The 20,937-nt window shown below is 48.7% G+C and overlaps 1 protein-coding gene across 1 annotated transcript in view; it reads left to right on the forward strand.

Annotated features, from left to right (window-relative positions):
• Window positions 1-20,937, forward strand: part of LOC116942274 (complement C3) — a 181,401-nt gene that overhangs the window by 34,271 nt on the left and 126,193 nt on the right. Inside the window, exons 5-8 of the mRNA XM_032953975.2 lie at window positions 4,672-4,772; window positions 16,406-16,488; window positions 17,123-17,210; window positions 20,479-20,575. Of these exons, the coding sequence (XP_032809866.2) occupies window positions 4,672-4,772; window positions 16,406-16,488; window positions 17,123-17,210; window positions 20,479-20,575 (369 nt within the window). The remainder of the gene's footprint in view (window positions 1-4,671; window positions 4,773-16,405; window positions 16,489-17,122; window positions 17,211-20,478; window positions 20,576-20,937) is intronic.

The following is a 20,937-nucleotide window of genomic DNA, read 5'->3' on the forward strand; positions in this document are numbered from 1 at the left end:
ATGCTTGTGGTAAGAATGCAAACAAAAAATACTCTAATATATGCATTTTCCTTGAAACTGATTGGTCCACACCAGAGACAGCATTCTTTTGAGCCTCGTCTCAATCGGTGTTAGACCAGAGTACGTCTTTTGGCGTCCTCTAGTCTAACACCGCCTTTTGGCAATTGAACCACGAGCACAAATCTAGCCGAAATGTGGTTAGAGTACACAAAGGGTCAAGTGAGAATACATTCAATCTTCATGTAGATGACATCGTGCAAACTATAGCGGGGCCCTTGACCTCTATTTCCACTCTTCTATCTTTGATCGCGGAATACGGAGAAGCCTTGGGCTATAAACTGGACTCAGCAAAGTTGGAGTTGATGCCTCTCTCCCCAATCTTGAACAAACCTCCTGATTAACTTTTGCCATTCAGATTATGTCTGTACCAGATCAATTACCTAGGTGTCAAAATACTCTCTTCACTCCTTTATCTCATCCAGAGAAAATTACAACTCTTTTACAGGAAATCACGAAGTCACTTTCCATGTGGAAGGACATCCCCCTTTCCCTTGGTAACCGTGCTCACCTGGTGAACCCGGAGGGCTAAGAGATGATGGAGACAGAGACCTCGGCTCAAAAGGCATGACCCCTCTCCGCTCGGCATTGCCCGCCGGGTCCGGTCCCTGAGGCCTCGCACTTGGCGGTCTCGGTAGGCCCCAGAGACCCGGTCCGACAGGGCTTAAGTTGACTGTGCTGGCGGCCCAACGAGCACGGGTGACTCCACCGATATCAATCGTCACCCCAACAGTCCGCAGCAGTGTGGCCCGACCGACCACACATGAAGCATTTTGGCACAGCTCTCCATGGCAGAGGGAGCTGCCCCCACCGCGGGTTCGGGTTCTCCTGTGGGGGTGTCAACCCTTGGGCCCCCCTGCCCTCTACTGCCGCTGCCATATCTTGTAAATTCCACGCTGTGGTCTCCCAACTTGCCCGCTTCTGTCGCTCCTTGTGGACTTGGATGGGTCTGGCCACCATCGAGGAAGAAATTTCCGTGCTGACGGCGGAGGGCAGGGCAACCCTCAATCTCCTCGCCAGCCCCCACAGCCTCCGATGACAAAATGGCGCCCACCATGTGCCTGGTCCCCCATCCGGAGCCCCCTGCTCCCGCTCCGATGGCAGCTCCCGCTCCATTTTCCCCGCTGTCCTCTGCACCGTCCCCTGAGGCCTGCGCCTTGTGCTGACCCGCGCCCCTCTCCACATGGCAGTTTCCTGCCATGCTGCCTGGTCGGCGCTTGACCACGGGAAATCTCAGCCACTCTCTCCATCGACGTGTGGCTTCCACTCTCTCTTCATCGACACGCAGCCTCCATTTTCTCCGTCGACGTGCAGTCGCTGTCTCTCCCACGACTCGCAACTGCTCTCTCTTCGACGACTCGCAACCACTCTATTTTCGTCGACGTGCAGCCTCTCCGTCGATGCTCTCCCACTCCTGCCACCTGGCGTAGCACTCTAGCCATCGATGCTCAGCTGCTCTTTTTTGTCGACGTGCTGCTTCTCTCTCCACCGACACCCGCCTCTTTTGTGCAGCCGCTCACGCCGTCGATGCCCAGCAGCTCTCTGTCGGTCGACGCGCAGCCGCTCCTGCCTCTTTTGCGTAGCTGCTGACGCCGTTTATGCCTCGGGTTTTTTATAACCGGGGTTGTTAGAGGGTCGACCATCTCGCTGTCCTCGTCCCGACATCCCGACGACACTACTGATGGGTTTTTAAACCCCACTTCTGACACCAAATGTAGTGTCATCTGTGCGTGCGGGTGGCGTGCGGTGCACACACAGTCAGCCGGAGACGAGGTGGTCACAGCAGGCACTGCTCTGCCCTCTTTATTCGTTGTTGTTGCCAAGCTCACACCACTACTTGGGCCCCCTCTCTCTCTTTCCCACAACCCCGCTGCCGCGTGCCCAATCCCAGACACTTCCCTGTCCGTATTGCACCGACGGCATTGATCGGGACAGCCAACTACTGTCCGGCCGCGCAATGATCGGGCGAAGGTGGCAGCAACGAGAAGAGGACGACGACAACGACAGCGATGACGAGACGAGTCCAATCCCAGAACTGGCAGCCCAGAGCTCTCGCTCTCCACTGCATATATTCCACTTGGCACGGCTTGGCTCCGCCCTAGCCACGCCTCCATTCTTGAATCCTCTGGAGGGTTCCAGAGGATTCCACACGAGGTCTATTACCCTTGCCCCAGTTCCTCCTCTCTGTCGGCACACCCGCATATATGCTCAGTGGCGTGCGCGCTAAGTGCCCACCTGCAGTTCCTGCAGCTGTCCAACAGTCAGCGCTATGTCACTACATGTGTATAGGAGTATTATTAATGTGTGTACGTTTGCATTATGATCAATAGGTGTGCGTGTAGTTATGTGTTTTATTATTATTGGCTCGGCTTCGTTGTCTAGGGGTGTATTCTGTGTGTGTGGTTATTTGTGATTGATATGTGTGTGATGTGATGCTCAGCTTCGTTGTCAAGGGCATATCTCGTGTGTGTGTGTAACGGTGTGTGTGATGCTTAGCTTCGTTGTCTAGGGGTGTATTACCAATCGTGATAATACAATGATTCTCGTTTTTACATTTACTGATAATGATTCTCGCTTAAATATTTACTGGTTAAGATTTTAGTGTAATTACGTCCGGTCTCAGGATTCAGATCTCATCGCAGGGTACAGTTCTTATAATTAAGATAATTATGCATGAACTTAGGAAGGGAACCACTCAGACTCTTCTGTGTTAAGCAACTTTAATATCTAAAAACACTCTAATATGTTAACACTTATATACGAAATTGCCACAACAGTACTCCTGCAAATATCCTACTCATCGATCCATCCAATTAAACCTCAATGGTTACATTGTTAAACTGAGCAATAGAACAATAGTTTAACTCATAGTAACGCAACAATACACGACGACAGGAAAGTCCTTAAAAATGACTATTCATACGGAACCGTGCTAAAGAAACATGTGCCCAATGACAAAAGGGGGCATCAATGCATTTATTGGTAAGACTGTGATTAAAAGAAATATCTCAAAACAATAATATCCATGCGAGTGTGTAGATTCATAACATAGATGCTTATAAATGTTTAGTGGAAATCGATGTATTAATTGGTATGATTTTGCAATTAAAGAAATATTCACAGACAATAGTGTGCATGCGAGTGTGTTGATTCGTAACATAGATGCTTATAAATGTTTAGTGGACATCAATGAATTGGTATGATTTTGCAATTAAAATAAATCTCTAAACACAATAGGATTCATGCGAGTGTGTAAATTCATAACATAGATGCTTATAAATGTGTAGTGTGACATCAAATTAATTCATTGGTACGATTATGTAATGAAAAGAAAATGAACGACTAAAATATTTCTAAACGACCGTATTCATGCAACTCGAGGGACAGAATAATGCTTATCCACGATCAGTTAATAGTTGACACACCACCTTGGAATGATAACCCTTTACGAAACCAAAAAAAGCCTCTTGGAACAATCTTATTCGTACCGATATGCGCGGTGTGTGTGTGCTGGAGGGCAGTCACCACGAGGACCAATGATTATAGCGGGCAGTATGGTTTGAGTTGTCCACGTACTATGTCTGCTAACTGTGGTTCTGCGGTCCAGATGGCATCACGCCGTAGTGCAGCGTTTATCCTCGTACCGAAAATACCTCAGGTCCCCAGCAGGGGGCGTTGGGTCGGCGGGTGTGTGTCTCGAACACACGGCGTTTGTTCTCGGCTGCACTGTCAGGCTCTGTCCACCACTGGAGTGGTTGTTGAGTCGGCATGCTGCTCAAAATGGAGGCGGTGCCCATGCTGGCAGGGATCGATGGGTCCGGCTCCATCTGCGTTGGTGTGTGCGATGGTCACGTTGCCAGATAGCACTCGCAGCTCGTCTGCTGGGCAGCAGCGCATCACCCCCCTTGGTAGCAGACACGCTTGAGTGTGCCTCGAGCTCGACCTTTGCTGGAGGGTGCTCGTCTTCCGAGTCAGCATGCTCGTGGGTAGTCATGAGCTACTGCGCTGCTGGTCTTGTGAGGACCAGCTTGCTTTGTGCGACCAACCCTTGGTGCCCCCCCCTTCGCCCAGGAGGGCTCCTGCTGCGAGATGCTTGTCGCTCGCTGCTCCTCACTCACTCTCCAAAACTCATAAAATGTATTTGCACACCTCTTAGCTTATCACAACTCTTGGCTAATCACAGTATTATATGAAAATGTATTTGCACATCTCTTAGCGTCTCACAACTCTTATAGCTTAGTACAATACAACTTCTCGCAGTCCTTGACTCTGCAAGCGACTCAAAACATAAGGATAAATTGCCTTTTGTTGTTTCAAGGGAGGAGTTCACAGGTATCCGTCACTGGTAAATCCATATATATCAAAGAAAAACTATTACATTAAAAATAAGCATTATCACTCTTAATATTAATTTTTAGAAAGGCAGGTATACAGCAACTTTCATGTTTATCTATTTTTTGTGAATTACCACATTTATTCTTCAGACCATTGCTCTGTTACTTTTTAGCATGAACTGCAAAAAGGTAGAACATAGCACCTGCATCATAGCCTTGTATTATCTAAATGGTGCAAATACCAAATGTATACATTATTAATTTGTGTGATCTCTTACAGAATGCAGATGGAGTAATTGTAGAGAGACAAATAAAAACCATCAAGTCTACCGATGAGGGAATAGTGGATGGAACATCATTCACAATCCCTGCTATTTCCAAGTAAGCTCACACGCAAATAATGACATGTTTCGTGTAAAAGGATATAATAGCCTACCACCATCGTATTGTGGTGGTGGGATTTGTGTGTTCCAATGACCCTAAAAGAGCTATGTGGCCTGGACTATTGTACTCCTGGCAGGGTCTGCCTTGGTGAACAGGTCTGGGGGGGGGGATGGTTCTGAAATATGAAAATCAGAAAACCTTGCCCGAACAAGGTATACCGGGACACCCCCCTCGAGGCAGGCCTGGGGGTGGTGTTCGCCGGCAAGCGCCTGGTTGCCAGGTGACCCACATAACCTGGTTGGGCCCAACCCAAATTGGCTACGTGGCGCCATCCTGTGGGCCCACCATCCACAGGATAAACGGTGAGGGGCAGGTGTGATGCCAGTATGGCAGCGAGAGGGATAGTCTCAGATGGACTGGATATTGGCAATGGGCACTAGCTATTGGGACGTGGAATGTCATGTCACTGGGGAGGAAGGAGCCAGAGCTGGTGGAGGAGGTGGAAAGGTATTGACTAATATAGTTGGTCTCACCTCCACACACAGCATTGGCACTGGAACCAAACTTATTGTTCGGGGATGGTCTCTCTCCTATTTCGGAGTAACCCCTGGTGAGGGGCCCTGGGCGGGTGTGGGGATACTCAAAAGCCTTTGGCTGGATACTGTTCAGTTTTAGTTTGTTCCAGTAGACGAGAGAGTCACCTCAATAAGACTTTGGGTCTCAGAAAGGAAAATTCTGATGGTTGTCTGTGCTTATGCACCAAACAGGAGTTCAGAGTATTCGTCTTTTTGGAGATGGTGGGTGCAGTGCTCGATAGTGCCATCTACTGACTCCATATCCTTACTGGGTGACTTAAATATTCATGTGGGAAACGATGGAGATACCTGGAGAGGCGTGATTGGAAGGAATGGCCCTGATCTGAACCTGAACAGTGAGGTGTCATTGGAATTCTGCGCTAGTGACGGAATGTCAATAACAAACATCATGTTAGAACACAAGGATGCTCATAAGTGTCAAAGATTTACTTTATAGTTGTGGAGTGAGTCCAACTGAGTCACAGCCGTTGTTCCTTTTATAGGCAAAACATTTATTTGTGAAACGTAACACAAGGGGTAACTGCCCCTTCACCAAATACAGCCTAGGGTGGTGACCACCCAGCTAACTACTCTATGGAGGGAGTTCCTGCTACGAAGGGTCGGGTCCCTACTCGGGTCCGCGACCACGTGTTTGCCTCGAAGACGTAGAGCTTCCAGATTGAGATGTAGGCTTCAGCTGGTGGACATGGAGCTTCACCTTGTAGAATGCAGGGACCCCGGTCCCTCTCAGGGACCCGCCTTATATCCCTCTACGGTCGGGGCCGCACTGCCCTTGGCCCCGCCTGCCTTCTGGAGCCTTCTACCTTCCTCTTGATCCCTCTCGAGAGCTCTCCCTGGACACGTGATCACCCCCTAGTCCCCCCACCTGGGGGGCTCTCTATGGACACTCTAGTTCACGTGTCTGCAGGGTCAACCATAGTGCCATGGCCCGGAGCAACCCTGCCCTTGGGCTGACACTCTCCCACTCCCCCTCGTGGGAGCTCCCACCACACGCTATGCGTGGTGCCCACGCTATCCAGCGCTCACCAAGCCCCGCTAGGGCTGGTACTACACCCGCTCACAGGGTGTATGCGATGACAGTGCATTGTGTGCCATGGCCCTCTCAGGCTGGCAACATACAGTGACATCCCCGATGTCACTAGATCACCCCCCCCCCCCTTCGTAGCATCCAGCTGTCCCGGCTGTCAACTCCCCCTGCAATGAACAATTTAAGTGAAATGCAAGAAAAAAAAACCAAAGTGTGCCTCAACAGTTAACAGAACACAATAAATACCCCAACCAATTTGTACAAAAATTACACTATGTACAAATGTACAAACCAACAGGGAGAAGGGTGTCAACCAACGAACCAATAATAACAACACCATACAACACCAATTCAACAACAATATATAAAAACGCGTAAACCATGGGATCCCCAATTACCATCACACCTCCCACCTTAATGGTGTAACAACGCATGCGAGCGCAATCGCGGCCAGGATCAACCAATAACCTCCACGACTCAGCGGGCGTGACAAGCAACCTACAGCGTGGGAGTGTGTGTGCAAGGGAATCACAAAAACCGAATTTGTGAGCGAGTCCATGATGGGCTCGCTCACCCTGGAGGATCCGCAAGGAATGCGTAATTGTCCCGCCGAACCCGGCTCCTCACGAAGAGCAGTAGCCCGAGAAGTCGGCATGCGCGGCCATTCAGGAGACGTCAGGTGTGAAACGCTTCGCCCGGGACCAACCGCACCGGGCACACACCCCGGATCACAGGACGCACTCGACACTCGGCCCCAGCGATATAGAGATGAGATGAACTCGTGCGGTGCGATAACTGGCTCCAGGCAAAAGGGATGGATTAAACGACAATCCTGCACATCCCGGGATCGTTGTGTGCAAGGCTCAGCAGCCGCATCCCTGACAGCACCCCCTTCCGGATGTGCCGGCGAGGCATTAGCCCACACGCACCCTCCCGAATGACCGTAGTGTCCAACCCAGCATTAAGAACCTCAATAAAAGGTTCCTGGTCTTCGGACACCAATGTCCGAGTTCCAATTCCGTAACTCATAGCACCCAAATCGAGCAGCTTCGCAAGTGGAGGGGAACTACCACCTGCACCTTAGCATTAGCCACACACAACCGGGTAGGGGAAGGCAAAAATGCCACACGACGTCCGGAAGGCAATTTCATACAGCCGTGGTCAATGCAGATTTCCAATGGCATTCTACCAAGGAAATCGGTTCCAAGTAAACATGGAACAGTCAGGGACGTAGAGACAAGAATGTGTCCCGACAAGCTAGCGTCAGCATGCGTACCTTGGCCGTTATCCAACCGATGATACCCAATGAGCCGCCATCAGCGGCAACACACAGTGCATCGACAGGGTCTAGAACCCGACACTTAGGGGGCAAAATGTAAAAAATTTGCACCTAAATGATAGTTGTCGATGTACCTGTGTCAATTAGCATCCTTAGTTCTACACCCTCAATGGACCCAAACATGGTAGATGAACCCGCAGTCGCAGCCACCACTCAATGGGCCAGCTCCAACCACTGATCTGGTCAGAGCTGACGCACCTCACGATCACGTGTAGGACTACCCCGTACCGACGCGTGATCAGGCCGCGAACCATAATGCCTAGATGGGTGAGGTGAGGCCAGGGGTCGAGTGTAGAGTGTGTCGTGACTTGCGACTTGCCTTAGGGTGTAGAGAAGCGTAGGATGGCGGTGATGCTGGAAGGCGCCGTCGTGGGACATGACAGGTAACATGGCCGCCTCTGGAACGAGACGACGACCTTGGTCGCCGGCGCTCGTCTGTCCGTCGCGTGTCACCGTCACCTGGTCGCCACCCCCCCGAGTCAACGCGTATGCCGCAAGGGACTCCGCTCCATCTTGTGATCCTGGTTCCGTGCGGGACACGGCACAAGCCACCAACACCCTGTCCCAATGCAGAAGTTGCTGGGCTTGAACGCACTTGGGGAATTTGTGGTACGTGTCCGCCGGAGGCTCGTAAACGGACGCCATCCAGTTAAAGGCCTGCGTGAGGGTGGACCTCTCCGGCAGCGGGATGGCGAGAAACGCTGCAAGGGCGTCGGCAAGGGTGGCAGGTAGCACCCGCATGTGGCGGAGTCTTGTGAGCCTCTGAAAATCAGAGGGTCGCATTCTGTGGGCAGCATCACACATCTCCTCGGGTTTCACAACCATCCCGGATGACTACCCTGGCACATCGGACACACTAGACCCTGGCCGCACAGGACTTGGAGATGACATGTCTGGGTGGGGATAGACATATGGTTTGAAACGCGATGGTGGACAAACCAACGGTGACGCCCCATCTATACTTGCACGAACCAAACCCGAATCACTTCCACAATCTCGACCAATCCCCACAACAGCAGTGCTACTTAGGCGATGTCTGCAGCGGTATCTGCAGACAACGCAGCCACAATCTGTCACTCACCCGGACGCAACCTGCTGCGCCACGGTTGCATCTCGCATTTGTTTTCTCGAAGATGCACCCAGTTAAACAGTATTCGGGGCCAAACCGGCACTTGACAACACGTCCAACAAATCGTCCACACGCGTACTCGGCATGCACCAGCCACTGCCTGTTTGCATATTCCTTCTCTCCCGGACACATCCGACATGAGCTCTGGTGAAGAGGCTGTCTCCCGTATCAATATGGTGCAGCAATAGAGAAGTACAACCGATGTCACATTTGCTCTCACTGAAAACACCTGAATTTGCAAGAACAATTACTTAAAATCGCCCCGTTGTGCCTGAGGCAAACCAGGATTCTCGTTACAAGGGCTGCCCACGTTTCATCTGACCCGGCTTTCTGTACCCATCACTTCCGCGATGTATGTCGCCACCATCCCGCAAAATGCAGGCTCTCTCCATCGCTTCCATGATATCTGGCGCCAACGCCTCGCAACATGCGGCCTCACATGGGCCAACATGGTACCTGCTGGAACCACAGCTGTCCCTCCACCCACACTCAACACCTGCAGGAACGGCTCTAGGCCTGCTCCTAGGATCGTCTATGCACCCGCCAGCACAAGCTCGCGGGCCACACTGTTGGACGGCGTCAGGAGAACCGCCGCATCTGGGTCGGGCTAATGCAACCTCTTGCGCTACTGCAAGGGAACCAACCTCTGCATGGCAATGTGCTCTGGAACTTGCCATCATGATAAGGAACATCTCAATTCCCTCATTCTCTATGGGGTGTTTTCCGTCCAACTTCAAATCTGGCCTGGTTTCCCCCTTGTTAAAGAAACCAAGTCTCGACCCAGATGACCCATCGAGTTATCGTCCCATCACTAATATCTCAAACCTCTCTAAACTCCTTGTACGACTAGCCCTCACCCAGCTAAAACCACACATCACCTCCTCCCCAAACTACTGCTGCTTTCAGTCAGCTTACCGTCAAAACTACTCCACAGAAACAGCACTCACTAGAGTGCTCGATGACATTTTAACGATTATTGATTCCGGCTCTATTGTTGCACTTGTAAGTCTGGACATTTCATCAGCCTTTGACACCGTCAACCACTCGCTTTTTACTGCCCTCCTGAAATTCGTCTTCGGTATATGTAGCTCAGCACTCAAGTGGATAGTTTCGTACCTTTCTGACTGGCAATCTTCAGTCAGGGTGGGCACGTCCACATCGCCTGAAATAAAAGGATTATGCGGGGTTCCCCAGGGCTCCGTCCTAGGTCCCCTGCTCTTCACAGCCTATACTTCCCCGATCGGCCGGCTCATCACCAGCTTTCGTGTTAAGCACCACTCATACACAGATGACACTTCTATTCACCACCATCGATTCTAGCAATGCATCTGGATTCGAGAGGCTCTCGGAATGTACCACCGCCTTGCAACAGTGGTTCACTGCACACAACCAAGCCCTTAATCCGAAAAAGTCAGTGGCCATCATGTTAGGTACCAAACAACGTCTCAACTCATCAGCACTCCCAACACACATACACATCTTTGGTCACAGCATCAGGTTCACCAATCACTTCAGCTACCTCGGTGTCATCCTAGATTCAACTTTACCCTTCGACCGTCAAACCAATCATATTATCAGATCATGTAACTTTCACCTGAAGGCTCTCAGACACCTACGTCCTTTCATCTCCACTGAAATTGCCAACACATTGGCATGTTGCATAGTTGGGTCTCGCCTCGACTATTGCAACTCATTCCTAGTCCGGACCTCCATTGGCAACCTAAAAAAACTTCAAAGACTACAAAACAACCTAGCACGTGTCGTCATTGGCCACACTCATCCCCGTCTCGACTCACTTGCCTGTCTCCGTGCCCTCAACTGGCTACCCATTGCCAGCAGGGTCACATACAAGATGGCCTGCCTCTGCCACCATGCCTTCACATCTGCCTGCCCACCGTACAATTCTTCATTATTGAAAACTTGCAGCTCAGCACATGGCAGATGCCTGCGCAGCACGACTCACGACCTCCTCTTGATACCAAGATCCAGGATGGTCATGTCTATGCGCCGCTTCTCGGTGACTGCCCCAACAGTCTGGAACGCAATCCTTCTGCACATTCGCAGCATCGCCTCAATTGTCTCCTTCAAGAGACACTTAAAAACTCACCTTTATAATAACCATGCTTTCAAATGACTCTGAGCTTGGCTCCGTGTCTCTAAGTTGCCACCGTTACGTCCGCAAATTTACGCGCGTTATAAATTGCATTATTATTATCTATACCGATTCCCTTACCAAGGCCCGAATCACGACGTTCCACCCGCGTCCCTTCCAACAGGATCCAAGAGAAAAAATAACCGCTGCCCTGGCAGCACCACTTCACACTTCCGATCCGTCAATTTCTGAGGACATTCTATTCAAACAGTTGGTATCCCACAGGCATGGGATGGCTCGCGTTTCTGAAATGACAGCAAAACCTGTCACCTCAATTCCTATAATCCTTCGAACCCCGTCGCTCACCCGCGACCGACGCAACCGACACAACCAACGCGACCGACGCAACCGACACAACCAACACTGGATTCAAGGTGATAATGGAGCCCGGAGGACACGACCTCCTAGATTTGTGAGGTGATGTTTCGGGCCGGGTGTCTAGTGTTGTGACCTGCCTGCCATCATTATGGAGTGGCCACCAGTGGGAAGACAGATGCTGACGACGACGCTGTCCAGGCGCCGCTCCGGCCTCCCCGCGCGATGTGCACCGGCGGACCACACCTGAAGCAGGCGATGGTGGGTCCCCGCTGCAGCGAGGTCACCTCCTTCCTTGGTCCCCAACCTTGAGGCCGTCGCGAAGTCTCCCCCCAGTGTCGAGCCCCCCCATGTACTGCCGCCATCACCTCCTCCCCCAGCTCTGTATCCTCCTCTGTTGGCGTCCCTGCACTCCCCGCTGATCGGACTGTCAGCCTCACCCGACATCGGATCACCCGACCATGCCACCACACGAGTCCGATGGTTCATCCCCTTGTTCATCCCCTCATGCGCCTGCAGGCATCGGGCCACCCACAGGAAAGTTTGCACCTTCTCCACAATTAGCAGCACGACTCCCATCTCCTGTAACAGTGCCAGCATTTTCTCCATTGCCAGAGAATCCAGCACCGTCTCGTCCAGCCGTGGGAACACTACCTGGCCCAGCGCCATCAACGCGCTGCGATAAGTGAGGGGCATCTCAGCCTCCCCCTGCTTTTGTTGCTGGAACTTCCTCCACGTATTCGGTGGGGGATCGAACACAGCCGCCATCTCACCATACGCCTTTTGTAGCGAAGCCCTTCGCTCCTCCGGCACAGTTCGGAACACCAGGAGGGAGTCGTCGTCAAGGGCGATAGGCAGGGCTCACAGTGCTTCCTCCTGCGACCATCCAATGGCTTGAACCAGTCGCCTCCCGCTGCTATGAATTATTTTACAGGTGTCATCCGCTGCGGCCGGTCAGTTGCTCTTTCCCGCGCCGCTGGAGCTGCAGCTGCTTCAGCTGCCATTTGGCCAACTCGCGAAATGGCGTCCATCGGTTGAGTGGTTTCCACCGTGGGGACTTCCACCATGATCTCCGCGTTTATTTGTTTCTGTCAGTCGGCCTCCTCTCTCCTTGTTATCGCCGCCGCTCCCTCTTCACCAATGAGGTTGTTCACCAGGTCCCTGCCGCACGGGGCTTGCAGCAGGGGGTTCTGCCCACCGTTCGAAGTCTTCGTCGGTGAGTTCTCCTTACAACCGTGTTGTGGCATGATGACATCCCACTTCTGACCACATTTGTAATGACGACTTGACACAATTCTCTTGAGATGGCACTATAATGAAGACACGTTCACATAACATCAGGCGGAGATCCCATTACAAAAGCCCCGACTCTCCCGTGCATCTCCCGTACATCTACCTCATATATCAACATGAGGCCACGTCCCCCTTCTCGATCTTTCTTGCTGACTTTGGATGCTCTCTCTACCGGCAGACTCTACCGTCCTCTTCCGTCACCTGACCACGCTCCCTTCTCGAACATTCTCGTAGCTACCAGTCCCTTCACACTCAACTGATGCCCCTATCTTTAGCTCCAGTGGTCACTAGTGCATTCGTACTGTCGGCTGACCTCCCTGTAATTACCTCCCGTGGCCACTAGTCTCCTCACACAGCATGCAGGCTCTATTGTCATTACATTTGTATCATTGGGCCCAAGGCCATATGTTCTGGACAGTGCGGGTTTTCTGGGAACGTCTGGTGGAAAACCCTGTGCAGAAAAAATTTTACTTCCGGAAAAACATCTACACTCCAGGGGAGGTCATGGACATTTAGTCCGAGTGGACGATGTTTAGAACCAGGATTGTCACAATGCAGCTGCAAAAAGCTGTGGTCTGAAGGCTACAGTTGTTTCCTGTCATGGCGGCAACCCTAGGACACTAGTGGTGAGGGAAGCTGTCAAGTTGATGGAGGCTTTCCGAGATATGCTTGGAAAAAGGTATCCCGATTCAATTGAGAGGTATCGGCTTGTCCAGAGGGCAGCAGCAGTAGCAGTCGCTAAAGCGAAAGCCCAGGAATGGAAATACTTTGGAGAAGGCATAAAGAGGGACTGCCAGCAAGCCTAAAATATGTTCTGGCAAACCATCCATCCTTAGGAGGGGTTGACGGGACGTGGCTCAGGCTGTTTTCAGTAAGGGTGGCATAACATTGAACTCAACTAAGGAAATTGTTGAGAGGTGGAAGGAGCACTTTGAGGAGCTCCTCAACCGAGTGGACACGCCCTCCTCTCAGGAGGCAGCTCTGGAAACATCTGGGGGGTTTCTGATCCATCACGGCTGCTGAAGTCACTGTGGCGGTCGATGTCCTTCATAAGCGGCAAAGCTGCTGTGGTGGACGAGACTCGCTCTGAGTTGTTGAAAGCGCTGGACAATGTAGGAGGCTCGTGGTTAACACGCCCCTTCAATGTTGCATGAAAGGTGGGTACAGTACCTCTGGATTGGCAAACTGGGGTCGTTATCCCCATTTTTAAGAATGGGATCACACTCCTCAGCGTCCCAGGTAAAGCCTATGCCAGAGTGCTGGAGATGAAGCTGCATCTGCATTCCGTCAGGGTCATGGAACAATAGACCATCTCTTTTCCCTCTCACAGCTATGTGAGGAGTCATGGGAGTATGCTCCTCCAGTCTCCCTCTGCTTTGTAGACTTGGAGAAGGCATATGAACGTGTTCCCTGGAATGTCTTGTTGGAGGTGCTGTGGGATATTTATTTACCGATGCGGCTTGTGTGTGCTATCTGGTCCCTCTATTCTCGGAGTGAGAGCTGTGTCCGTATTCTTGGTGTTAAATCTAAATCGGTCACTGTGGGTGTTGGACTCCACCAAGGGTACGTCTTGTCTCCACTCCTGTATGTGATTTTCATCGATAGGATATCAAGGTGCAGCTGAGGTATGGGGAGTATCCAGTACGGGTCAAGGAGGTGGGCCGCTGCTTTTTGCAGATGACGTCCTCTTTGCCTCGTCAATCTGTGATCACTTGAATGGTTTGATGCCGAGTGTGAAGCGGCTGTGATGAGGATCAGCACCTCCAAATCTGAGATCATGGTTCACTCCCAGGAGATGGTGGAGTGTGCTCTCCAGGTGAACGTGGAATAGCTACCCTTAGTTGTGGAGTTTAAATACCTTAGTCTCTTTCTCGAGTGATGGTAAGTGGAAGCGGGGAGATCGGCCGGCGAATCAGTGCAATGTAGCAGTGATGCGGGTGGTGAACCGTGGTAATGAAGTTAGAGCTGAGTTCTCGAACAAAGCTCTCGGTTTACAGGTCAATCTAGTTCCCACCCTCACCTATGGTCATGAGTTTTGGGTAATGACCGAAAGGATGAGATCGTGGGTACAAGGGGCCGAAATTATGTTTCTCCACATGGTTGCCGGGCTCACTCTCAGAGTCGAGCCGCTGCTTCTCTGCGTCGAGAGGAGCCAGTTGAGGTGGTTTAGGCACCTGGTAAGGTTGCCCCCCGGTAGACTCCCCCTGGAATTCTATCGGGCACATCCCACTGGGCGAAGACCCCGGAGCCAGCCCAGGACATGCTGGCGGGACTATGTCACTCAGCTGACCTGGGAACGCCTGAGAATTCCCCAGGAAGAACGAGAGTCCGTCGCCAGGAAAGGGAGGTCTGGAACATCCTACTCAACATGCTGCCTCCGTGACCCTCACCAGGACAAGCGGCTTGAACAAACAAATACTTTAGTCAGTAATTATATTTGAATTACTTTGACAGTTTACAATATCCCAGCTCCAGAGAATAAACTGTGTAAAATATAGTACATCTTCCTGTAAAATCCTTAATCACCTTTTATCTTCCATACAGTTGGGGCCATACTGTTACAAAAGCACTGTTATGATATATAATGTCACGTGCCGTGACATTAAACACAACATATTTTCATTTTTAGCTGAGAGATGAAGGGAGCTGCCACCGTGACGTAATGGTGAGCACACTGAAATTGCAATACAGAGGTCACACATTCAATTACATCCCTGGCTCTTAAATCCAGCAGTGTGTTCAGAATCGTTTACCATTCCGAAAGTCAGGAACGAGTGGGATGTGAGTAATGAATGCACTAAATGTATAAACTGCACCGTGGCAGGCCTCAAGGTAAAGGAATGATAAAGGGGCACCTCTGCAACTACGTGCTCACTTCACTGCTGGTGAAAGGGCCAGGGCAATAGAAAGCTCGACAGCAGTGCTTCTCAACTCTTTTGATTTCACGGCACACTTTTGAACTTGCTCGATCTGAGTGGAACACCGAACCAAAAAAATATACTGTGAGTCCTTTATCCAGCAGTGATATTCCGCTATGGGTGGGTTTGCTGCGTCATGGAAATATGACATTTCCACAGTTGCGTTTACGGTTCTGTGTATCTTGTTTGTTCATTTCAATGTCTATGTGTCTGTCTATCTTTTTTATGTTGATCTCTGTCTCTATATGTTTGTTCATAATTTCATTTAACTCTCCGTGTCTGTTGAATTTAATTGTGTCTGGTTTATTGTTTCATTTCAATGGCTGTGTCTATTTAATTATTTTATGTTGATATATGCGTGTCTTTGTGTTAATTATTGTATTTCATTGTCTGTTGATCAATTTAAACATTCCATGGACATATGAGACTTCACTGCGACACGCCGGTTGCGAAGCAGTGCTCTAGAGGGCATTTGCTGTATTGTACTCTTATACATATCAGGCGTGTTGTAAGAGCTTGGAGTTACCCACACTTTGCCCCACAGTGACCTGCTTTTTTTTTACTTACTTTGCTACTGGTTGGAAAGAGGTGGTGGGGTGGTGGGGTAGTTGAGAAACCTCTTTCATTGTTACAACTGCGGTGTCGACTTCTGGATTGCATATGATCAAACGATTACACTCCTGATGGAGCTGCTTTTATTTGTCAGTTAAAAACTTAAACATGTTGTGTTCGTTTCTAGAGAAATGCATGTACCCGGTTCACACTGTTTTTTCACAGTTTTTTTATGCACTTACTGGTAATACATCAAATCAATTTTAACAACCCCAGCAATAATGATGCTCACGGTATTGTTATCCACAGACATGGCACTTGGAAGATTTTTGCCCGAATGAGTGGAGCACCCAATACCAACTCATCTGCTGAGTTTGATGTCCGGGAATACAGTATGTAAACATTAAAATCTTAATATTGAATCATACCATTTGTCACGACATTGTGTTCTGCCCACATTCTTCACGGTTCGTCCAGATTCTCCTATTTCCTCCTTTAAGTAAAAAAAACCCATGCAATGTAACTGGGATTGACCATATCATCCCAATGGTGAAAAATTACTTGCAAATTATTCCATTTGGATAACATATCGCAACATCGCCCTCCACTGACAGACTAATGCCTACTTCCAGACCAGGTGCTAAGATACATTGTACCTACAAGGATAGCTGCCACTGGGGGTGCCCCTTCAAAAATGTTTGAGATGACGTGTGATGTAAATTGGTTATTATGGTGTGATGCGCTCTGTGTTGTCTGGACCTGTAGGGCACTTTAAAAAACACATAATTTTACCAAGAATGTTTCATGGAACAATATAGATATGTTAAAATATAATTTCAAAACAGTGTCTTGTAAACAAAATGTATATGCTGTAATGTGATGTGTAGGGTTTTCAAACGTTTTTATGTTATTCGTAAAAAAGTAAGATGTTTTACCGAAATAACTAAGAATATGAATTACTGCAGTCACGAAAGCTTTAAATCAAAATTTAAACGCAAGCTTATTGGCTCATTAATATTTCCCCAGTCTTGCCGACCTTTGAGGTGAAGATTAATCCCAAGCAAAGAGTGTTTCACATCAACGATGAAGAGTTTGTTGTGGACATCACTGCCAAGTAAGGCAATTTAAGATCTTCTCATCTATATATGTTGAGGTGATAGATATTTACATTACACCACGTGCTAAAGCCCACAACGCATATGTTAATAGCACCAACTTTCATGCTTATAATCAGTGGAAAATTGTCTAAACATTAAAACAGCAAATACCACCTGTTACTATCCTGTTGAAAGATACCAAGAGGACAGTAACGTGGCCCATTGGTAGCGCGTTGCCACCTTCCTGCCAATGTTCATAGTTCTAATTCAGCAGAACAACCTGGTTAATACTGTGGGCATATTAACTGTAGACTACTAGACGCCATCTGCTTCACAGTGGCCGTGAAAGACCATGTGAAGTCATTGGAAATGAGTAGGCAAGTGTGTGCAGGCCTCACGGTCCATATTTGGAAATGTACCCATATATTATTGACTTGCAATTACACAAAGCAACAACACCCTCCACTGTGAAATTACTGCAGACTGCATGTGAAACAGTGGGTGCGAATAATAAGATGGGTGCGGATGAAAATATACTAACTATAATATTTTTCTTGTTTACTCTGACTTTCCATCACTGAACCTGTATTGCATTGTCTGGTATAAAACAACTTAAAGGCCCAAATTACACATATATACATATTCGTGACAACTCCACTCAACCCACCAGTTAAATGTCATATAAGTAAAGCAACATAGGACCAGTATATCATCTTATGATATATGTGGTGTCTTGGTCCAAGGTGCTTTACAAAATTATAAAATTGTATATTGGATAATTTGTTAAAATAAAGTGAGGTTATTAAAGTGGTGTTATAGCTATGGTAACATTAAGGAGGACAGGTGGGAGTGGTTATGGAGGGGTTTTGGGTAGGGGTAGGGACAGATGTTGGGGTTGTGACAGGGGTTTGGGTAGTGATAGGGGTTGGGGTAGTGATAGGGGTTGGGGTAGTGATAGGGGTATGCCTGGTTGTAGCTGGGGGGTCGGGGACAAGGAGGAGTAGTAGGATAGGCAATGAGAAGGGATTGGGTTTTTAGGGAGAAATGGAAGCAGGTTCAATATAGATTTGAAGCTTTCGCGACTGCAGGAATCCATACTCTTTGGTTCTTTCGGTAAAGTCACGTAGGTATTAAATAAAATGAATCACGACGTTTCGATTGCAACAAGCAATCATCATCAGGTGGAAAAACCACTGCTAGGGAGAGAGATATCGTGGTAAGAGGTTATATAGGTAAGAGAGGGGGGAGGGGCAAGGGGGGAGAGAGAGGGGGGTAGGGGGAAGGGAGCGCTGCGTGGAAGCTAGGAGAGGGACTTGAAGCTGGACGGGGATAATTGGGCGGGGGGGCTGGAAGTGGGAGGCCGAGAGAGCTGGGGATGCGGGGGTGGGAAGTTAACTCGGAAAAATAGACTAGTACCCGGCAGATATGATAGACAACAACCATAAAGCAGTTAGGGTTTTACCTGATTAATAACATCCTTCCAATGATTGCTCAATTTGTATCCATCTTCTCGGTTGAAGTTATTTCTGTTTATATATCTGGATGGCTTCATGAACAAACCTTTGATAGTAACCCGAAGGTTTGCAGAGTACCTTGGTCTCGGAAAACACAATATCATGTGAGCCCACAGTGTTATAACAATGGTCAGCTACGGCAGAGGTATTGGTTCTGCCGTGTTTCAGATCTGCCTTGTGTTCGCGGACACAGTCCAAGGCATGTGGTTTTGTTTCCCCGATGTAACTGCTGCCGCAGGTACAACTCAGTTTGTAAACTCCAGGATATTGCATGTCAGGAATGACATCCTTCACAGATGGGATTAGATCACGGATTTTGTGTACTGTATTAATCAGACCTGGATGTTGTGATGATTGCTTGTGTTGCAATCGAAACGTTGTGATTTATTTGATTTTATACCTACGTGACTTTATCGAAAGAACCAAAGAGTATGGAAGCAGGTTACAGTGAAAATGATTGTTTAATGTGTAGTGGGAGTTTGTTCCAGTGAAGGGGAGAAAGAGGGGAAAAGGAATGAAAGCATGACTGGGTACAGAGCGAGGGAGGTACATAGAGGGACAGTAGAGAATGGGAGCAGAGAGGATGGGATGGGGCATAGTAAGATATGGGAGAAGCAATGATATGCTGAGTCAAGGCCATGGAGGGATTTGTAGAATAAAGTGAAAAAGTTTAAAAGAGAGTGATAGTGGATGGAGCCAGTGGAGTGGGGAAGGTAAAGCAGAAGTGTGGAGAAGGTTAAACATTATCCAGGCTGAGGCATTTTTTTTTCTGTTGGAGAGGAGTGAAGGTGTAGGGAGGAAGGCTGAGAAGAAGATAATTTCAAACTGAGTGAAAATTAGGAAGTGAACCAGGTGTTTCGCAGCAGATAGTGAGATGAGAGTGTGGATTTTGCGAGTGTTGAATAGGTGAAAGTGAAAATTGCGGATAGTTGCAGAGATGTGGTTGGATAGGGAGAGGGAGGACTTGAAGAAGACCCAGAGGTTGCGAGCAGAGAAGATGGTTTATTTTCACGACGGTGTTCGTACATCTCCAGACGGTGTTCTCTGGACCATGTTCATGAACATAAGGCAGATCTGAAACATGGCATGACCAATACCTCGGCCATGGCTGATCATTGTTTTAATGCGGTGGGCTCACACGAAATTGATTTCTCTAAGACGAAGCTACTTTGCAAACCCACTGGCTATCAACAAAGATTCGTTCATGAAGCCATCCATATATACAGACAGAGACACAATTTAAAGCGAGAAGATGGGTACAAACTTAGCAATCATTGGAAGGACGTTATCCACCAGTTTAAGTCATAACTGGCTGTGATGTTCCCTTTCTGCCACCTTCCGATGTTATTTTTTTATTTTTTCCCCATGGCTTCGGCTCTCCGATTTCACATTAACAGATTGAATTTCTCGCACCAACGTGGCCACCTACGGACGCCGACTTCTATGTCGCGGTGGCTCTGCGATCTTACATTAAGATGCTAATTTCTCACATTAACATCACTAGCACCGCCCACTTCGTTTCTGACCCTCGGACTACACCCTATAAAACAGTCTGCATTCGGCAACTTTCCTCCTCTTTCCGCCTGATAACGATCGCTTGTGTTGTGATCGAAACGTCTAAGTTTTTTGTTATTTTCTTTGAACCATCTACGTGACTTTACCGAAAGACCCAAAGAATATGAACCCTGCCCTTCATGCTGAGGCACGAGTCTTACCATTGTGTCACCCTGCTGCCCTAAACGTGCATAACTCTTTGTCTTTATTGTTACAGTTACTTTAATCAGGAACTCGTGTCTGGTACAGCATATGTACGATATTTTCTTGAAAACGGAGATGTACCAAAACTGGTTGATTCCAGTTCTACCACGGTAAGTAGTGTGTTCTGAATTAATGTACGTGTTCTTGTAGTAACATTTTGTAACACACCAATATTATAGTTTAACTGTTGGGGGTGATGTTGTAATGTCTAATCCCAATTCAATAATTTGTCAGTAATTTTTTTACTTTGGCAAATTTTTACCATCACACCGCCCACAATGGCCTATTTTTTATTATGTCAGGGTAACTTTAATATGCACTATGAAGCAGACCGTGCGTATTTGTGTGGTTAATACACCAACGGTAGTGACCAGGGAAGCCTGTCGGCTTCGAACTACAAACTTTCGAGGCAAGCGATGAGCATGGTTACTGTTGGGCCACTCCTAACACATCACATCCATGCAAAATATTT

The sequence above is a fragment of the Petromyzon marinus genome, chromosome 14 (genome assembly GCF_048934315.1).
Source record: "Petromyzon marinus isolate PM22_M1 ecotype Great Lakes invasive population chromosome 14, UKy_Petmar_22M1.pri1.0, whole genome shotgun sequence".
Taxonomy (NCBI): Eukaryota; Metazoa; Chordata; class Hyperoartia; order Petromyzontiformes; family Petromyzontidae; genus Petromyzon; species Petromyzon marinus.